Source organism: Drosophila eugracilis, unplaced genomic scaffold (genome assembly GCF_018153835.1).
Source record: "Drosophila eugracilis isolate 14026-0451.02 unplaced genomic scaffold, ASM1815383v1 contig_2088, whole genome shotgun sequence".
Lineage (NCBI taxonomy): Eukaryota > Metazoa > Arthropoda > Insecta > Diptera > Drosophilidae > Drosophila > Drosophila eugracilis.
The window spans coordinates 1,281,973-1,301,855 of record NW_024572964.1 but is presented as its reverse complement, the minus strand read 5'-3'; the positions used below and the strand labels follow the sequence as shown (position 1 = coordinate 1,301,855).

Genomic DNA, 19,883 nt, shown 5'->3' with positions numbered 1-19,883 from the left:
TGTAAGTTCCAAGTTAAACGCCAATCGAATCCATAATTACAAGCACTCGATGTCCTTGGCAATTCGCTGGTTTTAACAGATAAAATTCACACTCATTGAGGCTGCTTTGAATGTGAGGAATAAATCCTCGACAGTCAAGTCAAATTCAATTTAACGGCATGTCAAGGCAGCTGCTGTCCCTGGCAACTAGATTTAATTAATACAAAACGGATTCGTATCAGGGTGATTAAAAATGAAAAGCAAACTCCAAAGAGGATCTAATTTGTATGATACATTTTATTTATATTTTACATGAGAAAATACAGGCAATCCTAGGCATAATTTAATTAGGTTTACTAGCTAATTATCAACGAGAATTTCTTTACACTTACGCCCTAAGCTAAGAATACGCGAACTTGGATCGTTCAGCTGTGAGTGTTCGACATTCACATCCACTTTCACTTAAACTTTCGCCGGCCAATGCCAGCTCAGCCCAACTAGCTAGCTAATCACTATCGCATGTGGAGTACGGATTCTGGGGTGTCCAGGGATCCCTTTAGTTGGGCTGCACCTCGCAGACGAAGTACGTCTCGAAGCTGCACGGCGAGTCGTTCCACTTGAGGCCCTTGCCATCGCGGTTCCACAGCTCCAGGCAGTTCTCTTCCTCGCCGTTCTCGTACCGGAAATTGTTCGGCTCCCCGGCGTTCCAGTTGGTGAATGTGATGGGTCGCCCGGTGGCCATCCAGAAGAAGTTGCCCTCGTCGGCCAGGTCCGTGCCGGAAATCCAGAAATGTTCGTGGCCCAGGCCTGGAAATTAAGTGAAAAGCGATTATGCTTGGGAAACATGTGTATGGAAATTGTTTAACTTGTTTTTCTCTTTTCCTACTGAAGGGTACATAAGTTCTGTGTTAGCTTTAGTCTAATGAATATTCCACAAAAGCAAAACCACAATTAAATAAGTTACAGTCCAGTAGAAATGATTAGATTATATCTTTCAACTGTCTGACAAAGCCAATCAAAACATCTTTGCTCTGTCAAATCACTGAATGCCTGACAACTCGACAGCTGCATTCATTTTGCCACAGACCGAGTGGCGTGCAACAACTCGAATCGGTTGAAAAGCCGATCAATATGACAATAGACCCGGCCAGCAAACAAAACCATTTGCAAGTGCCGCAGGAATGGAACCGGGGGACTTGTGAACTGAACTGGACTCGACTCTCGGTGGACTTTCTAGTGCCATAATACACGGAAGTTGGTAACCGAAAACCCAGCAAAGGGGTCGCCACCGGGGAGAGGGCTAGTGGGGGAGCTGGAGATTGGGAGCTGGAGTAACGAACTCCGGTGCACTTTCCATTGCATAAATCTCCATAAAAACACACATGGCCATAGACGCAGACAAACGGAAAAAGTGAATGTTGCACATTTTTGTTGAAAGCTGACCGCCGCAGGGCCATGGGCAAAAGCCACGCCCACTCATTGTGGAAGTGGAGGTGGGGAAAATAACAATAAGCTTTGAAGGGCTCAGCTTAGTTTTCAGACTAGTGAGTGCTATATAGGGATTTCCAATCTCTTCCTATCCGTTGACTTTACTTCGAAGAGGGAACCTTTAAAATGAAGTTTTCAAAGTTTTTCTAATCATAAAATATTGATAACCTGCTGGGTAAAATGCCATCTAGGCACGCCTTCCCCCTTAATCAGTTTAGAGAATGTGAAATGGCTTTTTCAACTCCCTGCCAACTTACCAAAGTCACGTATGTGCTTCTCCAGTCTATCGTTCTCTTCCTGTGATGAAATGCTGGCCAGATGCATGCCGTGGTACCGGCAATATTGTGTGGCTTTGAACCAGTTTGCCTGCAATGGAAAACGAATTGAATTGAATGGAATTGGATTTAAGATGCATGCCAAGTTAAAGATTATATAATTGTGTTTGCGCAATCGGTTGACCCAGTTTCCGAGAGCCGAGATCTCAATCCTCCGGCCTCAGTCACTGAAAGGTGCCATTCAATCTCGGTGTCGGTACTCCAGCCGACACTTGTCAATGAGAGTTCCAGAGATTTGTTTTCCCCCTGTTTTTTGCGCCCATATGCGAGTACGGGAATGTGCAAAAAAGGGGCAGGATTGGTCACGCACTCGCATGGAAATCGAGTTTATCTTTGGATCTGCGTGGGCTTGTGGCCAATTAGTGTTGGTTTCTGTATCTGATGTGGTTGGCCTATCTAAATGTTGTCAGAATCGAAATTGGCATCTGAATCTGAATTGGTTTTGGCCATATCCTGCACGCCCCAAACAACATATTCAATTAACTCTAATGGACTTTGGCCATCGGGTCATTAGCAGGAACGGATGGCTGGCAAAAAATCGGATTGTTAGAGGGGTCATATATCTCCTGCCGTGAACTGATGTGCACATAAATCGATTACGCAACTATCCTGCGCTCCTCTCCTCTCTCGCCCTTCTCCTTTCCACCCATTAACTTGGCTTTAATTGTATTAGCCGTAATTGTGCGCGAATAAAGCGAGACGCCCTCGCTTCAGTCTGCCATCCTGCCATCCTGCCATCCTGCCACACTGACATGCCACATGTGGCTAGAGAGGTGGAAGATGCAAGGTGTTTAATGCCTTCACTTGTCTTTCGCCCTGAAAGTGTTTATTGGGCTGTAAAAGGTTCATCTCGTCCCGCCGAGAAGTCAATTAGTTGGGTGTGTCGAGGTGAAACGGGGACTCTGGTTCATAACAAAGCCTCGGTTGTGGTTCCTTGGCTTTCTTTAATGGCCCAGAGTTGCTGTCAGGGAAACTGCAGAGGTTAATGCCTTGTCTGACTCGCATTTTGATTTTGGTTGAGAAGAGAATAAAGAAAGGTAAAAGCAGTTCCTAAGGTAGTCAAGGTTTTGACAAGGTTAACTAACAAGGAAAGTCTTTGTTTAGCTGGGAAATATTATGATTACCTTAAGGTCAGAGAGTATCAGCTTTTCATTTATCAAAGTCTCTGAAGAAGAAAGTTCTCCTTACCCTTAGGCACTCTTTAGATTTCTATTGCATTTAAAGTTGAAAATATTCTAATAGTAAAGAGTAGAGTCTCTTACATTAGGCAACTCTTTCTGGGTTAATCAAATTGCAGGCCACAAAATTCTGTTAAATCATTAATAGGCGATAGGCGACAGGCGATGGCTATGGCGACCAATTAAGCGTCTGAAGTTTACACAAAACGCAATTGAGTGGCAACAAAATATTGGACGTGTTGTTAATGTCATTAGCACGGCTACCTTAACACCTAGCCCCCCCCTGGACCTGTCCGGGTGTCTCTCAATTAGCTTTGATTTGATTTGCGCCTGCGTGGAGTCCAAAATGACATTATGCCTCCGACTGGCGCTGTGCGGCTGTCAGGTCTTATTTTCCCCCCAAAAAAACTTAATTGCTTCATTTGCATATTTACACGCGAAATGAATTTGCATTAAATTGCTCATATGTATTGCATAACATTGTGGGAAAGAGAGAGAAAAGGCTGAAAAAGCTGAATGACTTTTGAGAACTCCTAATTAGATATTCCCATAAATAATCGGAAAACACTTTGGAATTGATATGCGTGGTTAATTAACTCGCCAATTTGGAAAAAGAAAGAACAGAAATACACAAATTAAGTATTTAAAACTTCGATGTTGTTCAACGAACTTGGGAATGCTCTTGAAAGTTATTAATAATTTAAGAAGACCGTTAGGTTCTAGCTTTAAAAGCACATTAATTATGTTAATTCAAAGTCGTAAAGTTAGTCACAACAACAATCAATATTTAGTATTGGAATTTAAGAACTTTGAACTGAACTTCCACTTAATATTCCCTGGAAACTAGGCTGAAATTATTAACTTCTTATCCTTAGCCATCTTTACCTTGAGTTCTACCAAGAAAACAATCAAATGAAACGATTTAATAATTAAATTCCAATTAATTAAAAGCCAAAGTCGTAAAGATAACCCCGATGACAATGAATATTCAAATTATAATGGATCGATGGAGATGTTTTTTGGGCGAACAACAAAAGGCTGCATCCCTGCATAGGCAAGGGTGAGATCAAATGAATCGAATTAAAAATTAAATTCAAATTAAAGTGCCAGCGTTTTGAGCTTTTGAGATGCTTAAACTTTAATCGCTCTGACAATGGGAGGGGGCGGGAGAGAAGGTACCGTTAGAGAAAACAAATTTGGGAATATTTATGGATTTTCGGTTTGGTTTTCTGGGTGGCTTCGGGTATCTAAATCGCAATCACCCGACTGGCTAGAGGGAGATGGATTTTTCGGGTTAATTAACGAGCTAATAATTAATTCATTTCTGTGCTTATCCGGCGGCAAATTCCAAATAGAATCGCCTTATTTACACGCTCACTCAGCCGCGTTCATAAACCAAAATATGCAACGAAAGTTGATTAAATATTTATTTGCTGTTTGCTGTTTGCTCTTCGCTTGCAATTAAAGCGTTCAAATGTCGCGTTAAATCGCACAGATTTATTTGTCATCGCTTTGGGAATAAAAAATTAATGAAAACATTTCAGATTGTGTTCGGAATTAAACGGCATTTGTTTGGTGGGACTCCATTCTGGTTTTCGAGAGCGTTGTTTATGGGAGGATTGGCTTCTTCGGAATTTACATGAATGATTAAGACTGCTGGATTTATGGCCTCTTTTACCCAGACCACCTTAGCAAGTCTACCGAAATTTATAGTTTGGCATTTGGCAAGACAAGGTTCCGTTTAGTTCGCAAATCTATTAATCCGCCATTTCAACCTCTATAAATCCACCGTTTAACCTCTTCCTGAAAGACTCGGCCCATTGATTAACACAAGCGATGTGCATCTGATTATTATTTTTACAATGGTGAAGCAGTTTCGGTTTTATGGCTCTGCCTCCAAAGTTCAAGGAGACGCTGCTGTGCATTTTATGAATATGAAAATATAATTCAGTTTGACGTGGAACCAGTAAACAGTCCATATTAGCATGGCCTGGCCCCACCTTCCGTCTTGCTCAGCTTGTTGCCTACTCTTTATATTACTCATACGACCCGTGGACGCCTCTTTGATGCTTTGACTAATTCGTTTTTAATATGAATAGCCGCTTTGTTATCAATTTTACTATATCCACCGATGCGTGGCCAAGCACACGTCTCTTTTTGATACCCTAGATATCTTCATTCAGGGTCGACTTGCTGGGAATTTGCTATTTTCTGTTTGGTTTTATGTTTCTGCGATCAGTTTTGACTTTGAATACGACTAAGGGGTCAGTTCTAAGGCTGTTTTTTATGATATTAATTGACAGATTGCCAAGGGGATTACAGTTTAACAAGCAAATATGTATATGGCTTTACTTTAAGGAGATCCTGTATAGAATAGAATTGACATTGCCTATCCATATTGGTACATATCTCAATTCGAATGTCTTCATCTCATACTCATTCATAAGTTGAATATTAATGTCTGCTTTGACATATTTTATAGCTATGGATTTGGAGTTATAAATCATCTAACAAAGAAACGATGAAAGGTAAATTCATTTTGCATGCTGACTTTTAAAATATTTGTTTGATGTTGAGTTGAAAATTGATAGAGAGTTAAATGAGATGTAACATCTCTTCCCCTGGCAAATATTAAAGAATATTTTTCAAGTGTAGCTCCCACAGCAAAACCAAAAACCGAAATCAGAAACCTGCTGATCAGTGTGGCACATGAAGTTAAGCTTCTTTAACCGCCCCTGGTGTAATATTCCATATGCAAGCATCTTGCAATCGGCAGCCTCTGAGCTGAGGAACGAGAAACCCGAGACCCATCAAACCGGACTGGTGGAACCGTTGGCCAGACCGTTGGGTCAGATGCATTCGGTCGGTGGTTTATGGACCGTTTTGTGGGGCGTGGAATGCGGCTCACCTTGAAGAAGATGCCGAGGTAGTAGCGCTTCTCCCCGAGCTTCAGCAGCGGCATCGTCCATTTGTTCGGCGTGTACTGCGACTCGTCCACGCAGTTGGGGCAGTCTAAAAATAAGATCGGAAAGGATGGAGGATTAGCTCGTCGTGCTGACATCAACGATCTTAACAGAATTAATGCGAAAAACGAGGCAAAAATGAGATGGGCCTCGACTTAAGAATAACCAACCAGTGGATCCTTATGATGCACTCCGAAATAAACTATATACTAAATGGAGAATCATCTTATTATATATCTTAAGGTTATATAGTGGTATATGCTTCCTAGTCTCGAGGTCGTTGCCTTTGTTCTTCCCTACTGAAATATTTTACAGCCTTTGCACTAAAAAATCTATAAACTCTCTAAATATTCGAAGACTTAGTTTCGGATATCTTGTTTCGGGCACTTAAGATAAACGTATTAACATGTTTGGTTAGTTCGTAAAAATAAAAGTACTTAAACTGGTTTGTTTAACTTTAAAACGCCCAAAAATGCATAGAAATTCGCGCTTCTTTTGGTCTATAAACTTTTATAAGGCAGGTTGCCTTGGGCCTGATTCACACTTAATCGCAAATCGCCTGTAAATGTTGATTTGCCAGAAGAGAAGATCGTAAAAGTATAAGTCTATATATCCTCATTGAAGAGACTTCTTTCACTTTCCGATTGACTCATCTCCATATCGCCCCTTGACTAATTAACTGTCGCATAAAACCCATCTCAATTTGTGATTATAAATGCCGAAGCCACCTTAAGCGGAGATGCTAAAGACCAAGTGGACATTAGACTTTAAGACTAATTGCCGGCGATGCATGAGGTGTCTGTTGTACTAAGAAATTGAGTTATGAAAGTCTGTCCAGCTGTCAGAAGGAAACAAATTCGAAATGGGAACTGGTTCTCTTTTGGAATTCAGCGAGAACCAGTTCTACTTGTCCCAGCGGATTAAGCATAATCCGCAGTGACGCACAGCCTCCACTCCAGCTTGATCTAGAACTCATTTTGGGTATGTGAATCAAGGTCTGGCCAAGTCATTGTTGGATCTAAGAGTAAGTGAAGGTCACTTGTGCTGTATTCTTTCTAAAAACGAAAAGCGAAACGGTTTCCCTTTTGTTTCGTAACTGTCTTTGGGCTAATGTCCATTAATTAATCATTCGCCATGTATGCCCATCTGCGAGCATTCTGCGAAGGCCTTGCCGAATGATGTTGATGTTGTGGCGATTGTCGAATGCTGTTGATATACGAAGGGGCGTAGTGACATGGCGCTCACTCCGAAAAGAAATAAATTTACTTTGAACAACGGCCAGAGCCGTGTGAAAACATGAACAAAAAGCAGTTAACATTTCGACTCCATCGTAAACAATGCAAAAAGGCGGTTTAAGGCAAAGATTTGGCAACAGTTTTAGGGGTCTGGGAGTTGGTTAATTGCGAACAAATAAGTAAGTTTTCTAAATATTCATAACTTCTTTTCTTGAATAAAGTCTAATAGGCTTGCTGTGCGAATTTGTTTGAGCTTGTAAAGTTGGCAAGCCATTTTGTTAACATGATAAAATATCTGTTAATCACCCTTGTTCGACAGATATGCTAATTTATGATTCTTTTATGACTTACAAACTTACATAAATGATAACAAACATGACATCTATGATAATTAGTGTTAATGTGTGGGGTATTAATCAAAGGCAGATCAAACGAAGCGTGTTAATTGCTATAAAAATGAATTTACAACTTATAGTTGACAGCTAAGGGATCCACTAGGTTGTGAAATTTACTCTTAGCACTTAATATATTTTATAAAAATCAACTACTTTCACTGCAATCTGCACTTTTCATAAATGTTTCGCACGTATTGCATCATGGAATTAAGGCCTCTGCGTTAATTAATTTCCCAGATTTATTGCAAATATTAAAGACCGGTTGAGTTTTTGGCCAACTGAGGTCTTCCTGCTCCTCGCAGACTGACTCAAAAGCGAATTAAAGGTGCCAAATTGATTAGGATCCCTGCAAACATGAATTTGCATTCACAATTTCTGCGCCAATCAACTCCAAAGATAACCGTAAAACGAAGCATATATTTATTCATTGATTGTTTATTAATTTTTAAAGAAAACACTATCAAAAATTAGTTTCTGCTAGGTTGAGTAGGTTTATCATACGGGTTATAAACCAGTTTCGCGACAAGAATGCCGAAGAGTCAATGTCAATTTGGTCATTTTCTAAGAACTAAAACTAAAAAGTGATTATCAACCTATACTTTATGCTAGGCACTACGAGACATGTTATAAAAATTTAATTTCCTTAAACTTTTATTTCTAACTCCCTTTGGCATTCTTAGCCTGACATTCAAGCACATTTATTGGCCTCGCTTCCTGCTAAATTTATATTTTTTCGTAGAAGAATTTTTGTGTTTTATGCTAATGGAGTTGGACATGCAATCAGACAAAAGAATATTTAATATCTGAATGGGTTTTTCTGTTATTTTTGTGATTTTTATGATTGGGTTTGACTTTTATAAAGGTTATAAATTGGCTAAAAATTGGATAAAGTTAAGATTAAGTTTTGGATTAAGAAGATTTATGAATGGCAAGAAGAAATGATGAATTAATTTCTTAAAACTTAAAGTTATTCTGTAAAGGCTTTCATTTTTAAGGTATTGATTAACTTTTTATAAATTTAGCCCTGACCTTCAGTTCACATTTTTTGCAGCCTTTTCTCGATTTAACCTAAATCTGTTTTGATCTCTTTTTTCAGTGATTTATATTGGCTTTTGTATGAATTTATTTTTGCCCTGATGAGTGGCCTGTGTCAACGGAATGGCTTGTTTTATTACAAACATTTCGACAGGCGATGGCGACGGCGACGGAGAAGGCAATAAAATGCAGGCAGGTGCCCGAATAAACATTTGACTAATTTCGATCCAAATGGCCGGGCCAGAAAAGGCAAAACAAATCGAACTGGGCCAAAAACAGAGGGAGCTCGCGATAAATTAAAACGGAATGCCATGGCAAACGGTAGCTGTCCAAACAGAGCTTAAACATCATCCATTTTGGCCCCAAAACTCCTCAATTAAGCTTCCCAACTTCACACATCCATCCATGTTTCCCAGCCAACCCAGCAAGCCAAACCAATTCGAGAAAGTGAAAGTGAGTTCACGTTTCTGTGCATTTTTTGTGGCCAGGACTCCCCAGTCGCATGGGTTATGCAATGGGTAACTCATAACTTCATAACCTACCCGCCACAGGACCTGCTGCTTTGTTCGGCGACGCCAGTGTCCTGTCCAAGAGGCATAGCAGTTGGATGGAGATTATCACAGACAAAACGAAATACTTTTGCATCTTTCCAATCGTCGAGCTATTCCGATACGAGTATTTATGTAAATTAATTCTGTTTTTGAATTTTGTAAACACTTCCGCACACTTTTACCCTGAAAATTCCGTAAAATGTGTAAATTTGTAAATGTGTTTTGGGAAAAAATTTCGCTTTTGAACTTCAACGCATATTTTGTCGGTCGTTGGTTGTTTTGTTCGAATTATGAATTATTTTAAATACAAAAAGATGCTTATCGGATGAAGTCGAAAGTTGGCAAAATGCGGAGACGGAAACCTCAGTTTCGGATCGTGTTAAATGGTGTGCGCAGGCGTGCGCCCAAACTGACCGTCGGCTGTCGAAGAACTAACTCTTTCGGCTCAACTTGGCTCAAACCAAGGCAGAATTCCCTCGGAGATGTCGGGGGCTTGGATCTCTCTCCGTAGCAGCTGCCAGAGAAACACTCAGAGAGTGACTTTGCCAGTTAACTGGTAACTGGTTCGAGAGAGCCCAACATCTTCGACTCGAAGACGAACTTGTTTGCCGCGGCCAAGAGACTCGAAAGATTAACATCACCCGAGATCGGCCATACATGGACATATGCATACGGCTGTGGCCAGCGGTCGGCGGACACTTGCGGTTGTTTGTCAAACACTTGACACAACCTCAGCTGGAGATCGAGAGCTCGAGTCGCATCTGAAGTTTCACCAAGGTGAAACGTGACGCGAAACGAGCACCAAACCTTAAGTAAGAACGCTCTAGTTTAGTGGCTCGAACTTGAGTTACCCGGTAGCCTAAGATTCTTACTAAAGCTTGGATTTTTCAAACTCCTATTTCTAAACATTTTAAGCTAAACATACTTCTTGCAGTCTCTCTACTCTTTTCCACCTAATCACCCATTTAATGGAGGAACCGGAAGACTTGTCTCAAGCAATCTAATGACTCACTGGCCAATTAAATGAAATATAAATGAAATACAAATAAAACCAAAGAATTCGCATAAATCTAGGCTAACTCAACAAACTCCGAAACTACCGGGTACGAGCACCAAAGTGGAATCATTTCAAAATTCTGGTTTCGCATCTGCGGTTTTCTACTGCGCTCTGATCCGTTCTGTTCTCTGCTCATTTGATCCGATCTGGGTTCTCCGATTACGCAATTTCCACCCGGGACTGGGTGCATTTCAAACGTGGGTATCTCTGAATTTGGTAGTTGACTTAACTGTGCCGAGCCAGAAAACTTCACTTTCCGCTGTTGCTGGCCGAATTTCTTAACGGTGACCTTGGATTGCGGATGATGAACTAGTTTTCTGGCTTAGATTGTTCGATTCCAGCTGCTGGAGTTGCGTCTTCATTCAGCGAATGCTGCTCTACGGGCATACGTAGCGTATGCGTGATGTTTGTCAGATATCACACAAAAGTGATGGGAAGATATATGGTGGGAGATTTATTTGGAGGTGTATTTTCAGACGTCAGCAAGGTGGCTTGGGAAGAAGGTTTTCATAGAGATGATGCAGACTATTAATTGATTTTATCGGAGGAAAGTAGTCTAGTTTGCTCATAGAGTTCGAAAATCTTTCTTACCAATGAATAAACCTAATCAGCCAGCATTCTAGAAATACCTTATGAAATTCCACCAACAATCTTTGAAGTTCTTTACCAAATTGTGAAACCATTAAGTCCATAAAACATATTGTGTCGGCAATTAAGTCTCGGCCATAAAAATTGATTGCCCCGCCAAAGGGGACAAAAACTATTGACAACTTTTTGCGGAAAATGTCAGCAGCAGAAAAAGATTCCAAAATTCCAATTGCAGATGGGAGGAGGCGAGAGGGCAGAGAAGAACGCATCTGCAATGGCCGCAATTTGTGAAGAAATCGAAAAGCAAGTCGCCGAGTGCCAGCCACTTGTTGCATTTTGCATGAAAAACAACTTTGTGTTGTCGCCCGGCTGGTCTTTAGTTTTTTCCAGCTGGCTTACGTGTTTTAAATTAAATTTTTTGTGACTTCTGGTATCTTGTAAGCGGCATCGGTTCGATTCGATTCGATTCGCAGTTCTTTTGGGGTGGACTAATTAATTAATTGGAAACAAGCGATCGGTAAACAAGAAACGAAGAAGTTTAAGGGGTATTTATTCAGATTTCCAGTAGTTTTATATGCATCTCGCTAACCAAACCAGATTAGAGACGAGTTAAGTCACAATATATAGGCGAGGAGTTCATTGCTATTGACTCAAAACCAAGGCCAAGCTCGGAAATTCTTTAAGGTTTTCTCTCTAGGGGAAGCACCTACCTAATCGGAACTAAAGTTTACAATTATCTTAAATTAGCTTATATTATTAAGCCATTAATTACCATGAATTTGCTGTTAATTTGTAGATATATTTTAATAAAGCCCGCGGGGATTTGCATAAATTTTCCAAAAATAGATTTCGTAAGACCATTCTTGGAATCGAGACTTGACCCTTGCGTGTGCTTCGACTCTAACCAGGTGAATCCCCCCAAACAAACTCGGCCGGCAAACCGTCGTCACAATCTACGCAATAGGTGGCCTTTGATGGATCTTCAAACCTTTGCTTTTATAACTCATTCGATGCTAATGGAATGCAAATTCGATTCATCTTTTGTGTGATAATTTTAGATACACTTATTGCTGGTTTGTTGAACTAGATAACCCGATCCAGTTTGCCTTATGACGTCTTTTGATGCCTTCTCAAAGATTCGTTAGTTCGGAAAATTCGTTTAGTTTACTCTCAGAAACTGATAAATACGCGATAGCAGCTCATAAATTAAAGAAGTTTCTTCTTTTCCCTCTTTTTAAGATTCGATAATTCTTATCTCAAACGACTGTCGCGCTGAGTTAAGCAGAATCGCTAACAAAGTGTCCTCAACTAGTTCCCAACACCTGGAAGTGGGTGCAATGCCTCCTCCTCGACTGCGGTTTTATGGCAGCTCTTTTGTCTCACATTCTGCCCGACTCGTGCGGGGGCAATAAATTTGAATGGTTTGACGTTTAAGTAAAATAAAATCCCGTCATCGAACTACTTCTAGACTCGTCTTGATTCGATCCGATGCGATTCGATTCGTGGTCGTAAATTTTTTTGGCAGATTTTGCTCAGGGTTAAGATTGGTGCGAAAGAGAGGGAGGGGAGGGGAGGGAGGGTAACCAGTTTCGACCCTGGGCCAAGTGAAATAAAACACTCATAAAATTGCCAATTTTTTCGCCTTTGAGTTGTGTAAATAGCCTGACAAAACGAGGCTCGCCTGATATGTTATGTAAACACATGCAGCCCGAGGCCATTCATCATACGCACTGTGGTCCCGGAGGCGACAAAGCGATCAATGCTAACAAAGAGCTGCGAAATGCAAATAAATAATGAAGGAGGGTAACGCTTGAAAAGTGCGGGTAATGAGACTGATACTAATGTAAGGTACGGTAAGGTTGGAAAAGAAAACTAAAAGAAATCAACAAAAGTTTTTGGAAGTTTCCAGAAAAATTGCAAAACTGGCAAGAACCCATTGTAAAAATTCAATAAACAACTTAAAACGGGGAATTTAAGAGAACTACCAGATAATTGAATTTATTCCCTTAAGGAGAGGCAACATGAAAAACGCTTCGGAACGTTAATTGTAATTTCTGAGCTCGATATGGAATTTTCATGAACTCAAAATGGCTTGAAAACTGAAACAACTTCCCGAGGAATGAATCGAAAGTGACAACAGCTTGGGGCAAGGGAATGCGGCAAGCTACCTTAAAAACCGAAGTAATTTAATGGCATGAGATAATAATTGTAATAATGCAGCTGGAAGCCGAACCACATCGCGTGGAACTAAACAAATTAAAGGGGATTGATGGATGGACGCCGTGGCTAATGGCATAACCTCTAAGTAATGTGTAGGGTGAGGCTTAACACAAATTCCACGCTTGATCACTTTATCAATCTGTGGGTTAATGGGAGTTGATTGATGGTGCTTATGAAGCAGGTTGTTAAAATATAAAATAAATAAGAAGAACAGTCTCAGTTTTTAAGATTAATTTATAAAGTACAAAAATATATTTTAACTCACCCGCATCGACTTCGTTTTCGCTGGGATCCCGATGGAATATGTTGCCGTAGTACTGATCGTGCTGTTCAGACTCCACGCTCTGCAGAGACTCCTGCACATCGTAGTCGAAGTCCTCCTGGTTAGCTTGGGGCTGCTGATCCGTGTCCTCGTCATCACCCTCCTCTTCCTCCTCCTGCAGCTGCTGCTGCTGCTGCTGAAGGCGTTTGCGGTTGTAGCTGCTTTGCCTTTTGGCCGAAGCAGCAGCCAGGCGATTCCTCTGGGCTCCACCGCCGCTCCTCCTCAGATTCCCCCCATCATTGGCAGCAAATCCTCGAGGACGAGGTCTAGGCGATGGTTTCGGCTTGGGCAGGATGTCCGCGATGGTGGGAATCTTCTGGCTGCCCGTGCGGTTGGGAAATAGCCGGCGTTCCAAGTAGTTCGCAAATATCTGCTGGGTTATCTGATTCTGGCGGGCGATCTCGCTCTGATCCAGCTGGGCGCCTGGAAATGGGACCACAATTAATCATCGATCAAGTAGTCCCCCATGTGGGTCACAGCAAGTTGAGCCAGACCCGAGGTCTTTATTTTCGAGGGCAATTACATAAAGTGCGGGACGGGATGGGACTGGCAACCCACGTTGAGGTGTTGAAAATGCAGTAATTAAAACAAAAACCCTAAAGAAAACCTCCACGACGTACGGTTACCCTTGTGGGTAAATATCACAAAATATCATTGCCTCCTAATAGCGAGTTAATGGCCACAGTTAGGCAACGAAGAGGGGCCTTTTTATATCCATGTTAGGGCATCATGATGAGCGTGTCACTTGATGATTTTTTGATTACATCGTTTGGGCTTCGGAGTGACACTCAGACATCATTCAAAAGTCTGGGAATCGGGGGAAGGCCCCTTGAGCCACCAGTGTTGCCCTTATAAAGTGTTTGATCGTGGCTCTCGAGCATCACTTCTCCCGAATGAAAGTGAGAAGATATGGTAATAACGGAGTCCCCGGCCCACAGCCATGATCACTTGCCATTTCGTCTCACCAGAAAGTGTGTCAAGGCCGGCAAAGACTTTACTGCCCGGCATTTAAGCCGATTGCAGTCGCTTTATGGCCATTTCCAGTTTCCGGAGCTCCCTGTGATGAGTCCGAAATTGCCAAATAATTGATATAAAGTTCGTTTTTTAATCTGGGCCCCTATTTGCCCTGTGATGCATTAGCCCCGCCCAGCCCTCAGCTCCTGATTTGAGTGGCACTTCGGGTTAAATTTATCCCCAGAGGGTTAAGAGAGGTACAGAAAAATAAAGTACAATTTATTGCGCAATTAACGTAATGTTTTTAATATTCCGTGTTAAATATATCTTTTTGTTTACTGCTTATCGCAGTGGACAGTCAAAATTACGCGGCAAGAGTTGAAAATTCCGCCCTGGCATTTGTCTGTGATTGAGTGGGGACATGAGCGGCTGTCAGGGGGTTTCTGCGGGGGTTTCTCGAGGGGCTGAAGTGTGTACGATGTCAGGTGGAACATTAATGCCGGATTACCGAAAACAAGGCCTCTGCTCACTTGACTTTGTATGCCGGATAATTCGGGGTCTTATCTGATCGCCTTCGCTCAATGAAATTGGACTCCCCGAATGGGCGAAGCACTTGGCCGTAAATCGACTGCAAAGATCTTCATTTCAGATCGGAGGTTGTTAATCGAAATTTCGTGTCTTCAGTAATTAAGTGAAAATTGTGAGGTAATTTAATGGAAAGTTCAAAATTGTGAAAGGAAATCAAAGGAAAAGTCTCAAATGAATTTGTCAGGATTCCAAATACTTTAACTTGATTTTCTGGTTTGATTTTGAGTTATGAGAATCTGCCAGAATGCACTCTCCCTTTTCAGGTTATCAATAACTCTGATTCTTAGTTCCATATATAATAACAAACGAAATCAGATCTTTAAAGAATTATAACATACTACAACCTAATCCCATTGAACTTCAAGTTCAGTCCACTCAACACAAATATTTGAAGTAATTTCAGGCCAGCGGATGTGAGCACTTGCTAACAACTTTGAAGTCCCAGCGGATTGGCAAGTCATCGAACGAGGCTTTAATTTGAACATTAATTACCAATCCAGCTGGAATCAGACTACGTCTTTGAGGTCGCCTTCGGAATGAGAACAAAAGGCAGCTCAAAGCATTCGCTCGCATGAACCAGACAAGATTCCAAGAGTCCATTGTTCGGTTATTGTTCTCCAAGAGTCGCAATCCTTGGCTAGTTAGCCGAGCATTATGCGAGATAATTTACGTGCCATTGTTGGGCGCCATTTGCTGACCGATTGAAAGCTGGTACGAAATATGACAACGGTTGGAACGTGATGGCCTAAATGCTTTTCGAGTTGTCAGGAGGAGAGGGGGAGTTCTGATACACACTCGCTGATCGCCAATCAAAGATCACAGAACTAAACGCAAAAACGTGATACCATAAAAGAAATTCCATTTCAATTTATCAACTCGAAATCATGATGGTTGCGAATTGTATTACCTATCTCTGATCTTTTTTCTTGCAGTGCAGTTTCTGATCGCCTGGGCAGCATTCAATAACTTCACGACTTGGTGACCCAGTTGTGTCTCCGTCGCGATGTGTATCTATATCGGGCAACAACTATATAGCCGATACTTGGACCGACTAATTGTCGTTTGCACAGGCCACATAAATCATGACAACTGGCTGAGGATGTCGGGCTTGCCTTGAGTGAAAAACGAACGAACCTATCAAAGCGGTAAATCATTTCCAACACAGCATCTGTATCTGTAACTGTGCTTAAGAACCGTCTCAAAATGCATCTGTATCTGATTCTGCGGCCTGCAACAAGCTGCCGCAATTGCAACTGCAACTACTTGAGGGCCGTGCAATTGCCGCTTGGCTGAAAAGAGGTCAATTAGCTGCGAGGAGTTGGCCAAAGACAAAGGATTTCGCAATTCCGCACGCTAAACGATTGTTTTTCTGTTTGTTAGCTTTTCTGTTTGTGGACCAGCTTCCACATTCCATAAAGATACTTTTTCAAACGCTTGCGCAATCCGCTCGTATCTCTTGCAGCCAATGCGGCGTATACGTTACGCAGAGCTGTGGTCAAACTTCTTTGATTGACGCACTCAAGGTGCCCAAGAATCGGATTTTAATATGACCAGCATGATATATTAGATCATTATTAAGTTAAGTTGGCAGCCGTGGTTCAATGTCAAGCCACAAGCCTGAAAGATTTATTTTTTGAATGCTGAAATGTGGAATTATATTCATAGGCTTATGGAATGCCCTAACAAGGCGGGCAATTATGGTTTGTAGGAGGCGGTTGTCTTTAACCAAAAGTTGTATCTTTACTCTATAAGAAAAGTAGTGGATTATAATTGCTACTAATAATTAGCATAAGACTCTTCATCACTGACCAAGCTATTATGATAATTGGGATCAGTCTTTCGTTGTAAACAAAACTGAAGACAAATGGACAGATTGAATATTAATAAAAAGACCATATTGATGGATAACTACCACTACTATAGAGTATTCAAATAATTAAAACCAAAACCGATAACTTGCGTTATCTTGACAAATGACTCTCTTAAGTGGTAGGCCCAATCCGAATTCTTACATTTAAACACAGAAATTAGCATTTTTCGTTTTATTTTTGGCCAAGTTCGGCTAATTTCTGATCATCACGACATCGAATTCAATTTCCAATGCAAATCAAAATTCTTTCCAGCAATTATTGATTCGGGCTCGTCGAGGGGTTTTTGAACTCTTGTTTTTCGATCTCTCGACTTGGGCTTTCAGTTTTCAGCTGGCCTCTCAGACTCATTAATCTCTTGGCCATTTTGGGGGAAAGGTTGGTTGTTGGTGGACACGTGTTGGTCTTCTGCCGCTTTTGTTCTCGGCAAAATGTCACGAGGAAAGAGGGGTTCGAACTGCCATAATTCTTTTGGCCACAATTCGCTGCTGCATAATATTGTTTAATGCGTTTTCTGATTTGCGTCAGTGTTTTCTAGTTAATATTCTGAGGTCACCGGCATTCCATTTTGAAAACAAAGTCAAGCAGCGCAGCCCAAAAGCGGAGAGAAATATTATTTAAACTGGATTTCTTGTTTCGTTTTATTGTTGAATATTTATGCAACTAGAAGATGGCCATTGAACGCACCTACCTCCGATATAAATATATCTCTAAATCAGGGGCGGGCAGATATAGCCGACGCGAAAGTTTGCCGCTGACTCGCGCCGAGATTCGCCTGGCCAGAACTCATATGTTTATGAAATGCGAAATCTTTAAATGCCAAATGGTGCATGGGAAACACAATTAGCATTTTAATAACAGCCACTAAGTTTGCTAAATCTGCTTTTTTGTTGTAATGCATATATGAAAACCAACGATGAGATTGCCGAACTGATATGCTATGCAGGATTGGAGGAGACAAATGAGTAGAGCTTTTTTATGCAAATCTGCTCTTTGTTCATTTTAAATTCCTTTATGATTTGTATTGTTAGCGACACAGAACTAGATTTGTTTGCATTTCCAAAATAAACGCTGCCGAAATACATTTTTCTTTTCTTCGGCTCCATAAATCTTATCGGCTTCTAACATTGCAGATTAATATGTTTCAAGTTTTGGCAGATAAATTTTCACACAAAGAAGATCTTAACTTAGACTTCGGGTTTGAAACTATAATTAAGGGTTTGCTTGTCCAATAATTACTAATTAAAAGATGATTTGCCTGTCTTACACCTGCCACAGTCGAACGAAACCCTTGAAATGCCACACGACTACACCCACATCGCCCACATTAAGACCAGAGAAAGAAAAGGCTTGACTCAAAGCAATCTGGCCAAGAGCAATTGTTAATATTTGCAGGCCAATTGACACAGCCCCTTGATGGCGTCCATCACAGAGACCGAGAGACTCTGACCCTGACACGGATTCACCACAATCGAAGGCACTCGGAAAAGTGCCTCAAAGGGGCCAAGTACTCACCTCTCTTATCACGGCCATTGGCTCCTCCAATATTGGCCATTACATCGCTGCCATTGCTGCTGACGTGATTGATTGGGTTGAGATGGAAGCCGTGCGGAACATTGCTGACGGGAACGGCCACCGGCACTTTGGTTACGGGCGTATTGTGTCCGGAGTCGACACTGGCCAATGAGATGAGCACTATGACGAGCGTGGGGCGTAACATTATCACTGATTTGTAATTGTAATTTTTCACGTGAATTCGTAGACACCAGTAAAAGTTGCAAGTGCACTTTGTGAGATGTCTCGGAGGCACGAAACCGAAAACCGGGGAAAGCAAGTCGACGCTATATGCAATAACCTCCGATCTCGAGCTGTAACTGAAAGCCAACTGACCGAGGTTGGTCTTCCAGAGGGTCTCTCTAGATCTCTAGCTTATTTGGTATGCAGCTTCGCTTTCTAAATTATCAAAATCAAAATATCGGGCAAATGTGTTGTATCTCTCGGATCTAGCTTTAATATTCAAATACTTTGCTTTTCTCCGCCCAACTGTCAACGGTCGCGGGGCGGGGTAGGGTCTTTAGGTCTGGGCCATTAATTTGCGCCTCCGAATTGGAATTTTGGAGCCAGGGTTCGATGCCTGGTCGTAGAGGCGGACGCGGATTAAGTAATCACCCAGATCTCCACTCAATTCACTTTCTTTCCGCTTTCGCAGAGTGAGAGGGAGAGGAAGACTGACACTGAGCTGGAGATTGAAATTGAAATTGAGTGAACTGGAGTGGTCCGGAGACTCTCACTGGTTTTTGGGTCTGCCGTGGACCGATCTCAAAAGTTGCTCGCATTCGGGGCCGATCCGCCGAAGAGTTAGCATCTAGGCTGGAGCACCGCTTTACGATTTTCTCGGCTCTTTCCTGCGATCGCACTCGCCGTGTTAACTTACAGACTAAAGCGTTTGAACGCAACTAAAACGAGTTCCTCGCTCGACTCCTCTCCGAGCCGTCGATCGGTCAGCTGGCCCGAGCTCCGGTCTCTCTCCCTCTGCATATACTCAGCGGTTAATATCTTCGGTTCCTCAACTTGTTTGAAGTGACCAGACCAGACACCAAACCACAAAGCTGTTGCCGCTGCATCCAGCTTCCCTCCTCCTCCATCCTCTCCCCTGAGGTTTTCTGCCGGAGATGGGTCCCATGACTTTTAATTACAGGTGTGCAATAGACGAAGGTGGTCGGAACGGTTAAGTCTTACAATTCTGCATCGCGAATTGGCTTTGTCGGTTATTTTTAGACACGCTGGGATTGCAGATGAGCACCTCTGCGGCCTTGACTTGGCCATTAAATGCCCTTAAAGTGGGGCTATTTAAGTTTTGCAAAAACAGAGGGTGTTTCCCATCATATAATTTGGAATTTGGTATCTCATTGATTGCATTTAAAAGCAAAATTAAAAGAGGTTTGATATGCTTTTATTCGGAGCTACATTTTTAATTTTAGATAACGGAAACCATAAAACTGTCAAATATTATAATGCATAAGCTACGTCAATTTTAGATATCTTTTCAGCTCTCTAGGGGGCTATAAACTGGTTAGAATGCGCAAAGATTATATTAGAAAAAGTATTCCACTCCAATTTGTGAAAA

General features: G+C 41.7%; 1 protein-coding gene across 3 annotated transcripts; it reads right to left on the bottom strand.

Annotated features, from left to right (window-relative positions):
• Nucleotides 1-258: 258 nt before the first annotated feature.
• Nucleotides 259-19,198, bottom strand: LOC108102865 (C-type lectin 37Db). Of its 3 annotated transcripts, none has more exons than XM_017208069.2 (5): nucleotides 18,272-19,198; nucleotides 13,290-13,769; nucleotides 5,889-5,992; nucleotides 1,725-1,833; nucleotides 259-786 (listed from the first exon to the last, which is right to left on the bottom strand). In XM_017208069.2, exons 1-5 carry the CDS (start codon nucleotides 18,474-18,476, stop codon nucleotides 536-538), a joined length of 1,149 nt encoding a protein of 382 aa, XP_017063558.1. In that variant the 5' UTR covers nucleotides 18,477-19,198; the 3' UTR covers nucleotides 259-535. The 3 variants fall into 3 exon arrangements, with proteins under 3 accessions (XP_017063558.1, XP_017063560.1, XP_017063559.1); XM_017208071.2 differs by lacking the exons at nucleotides 13,290-13,769; nucleotides 18,272-19,198 and adding exons at nucleotides 9,151-9,342; nucleotides 9,522-9,579; XM_017208070.2 differs by lacking the exons at nucleotides 13,290-13,769; nucleotides 18,272-19,198 and adding an exon at nucleotides 9,151-9,574.
• Between the last annotated feature and the right edge of the window lie 685 nt (nucleotides 19,199-19,883).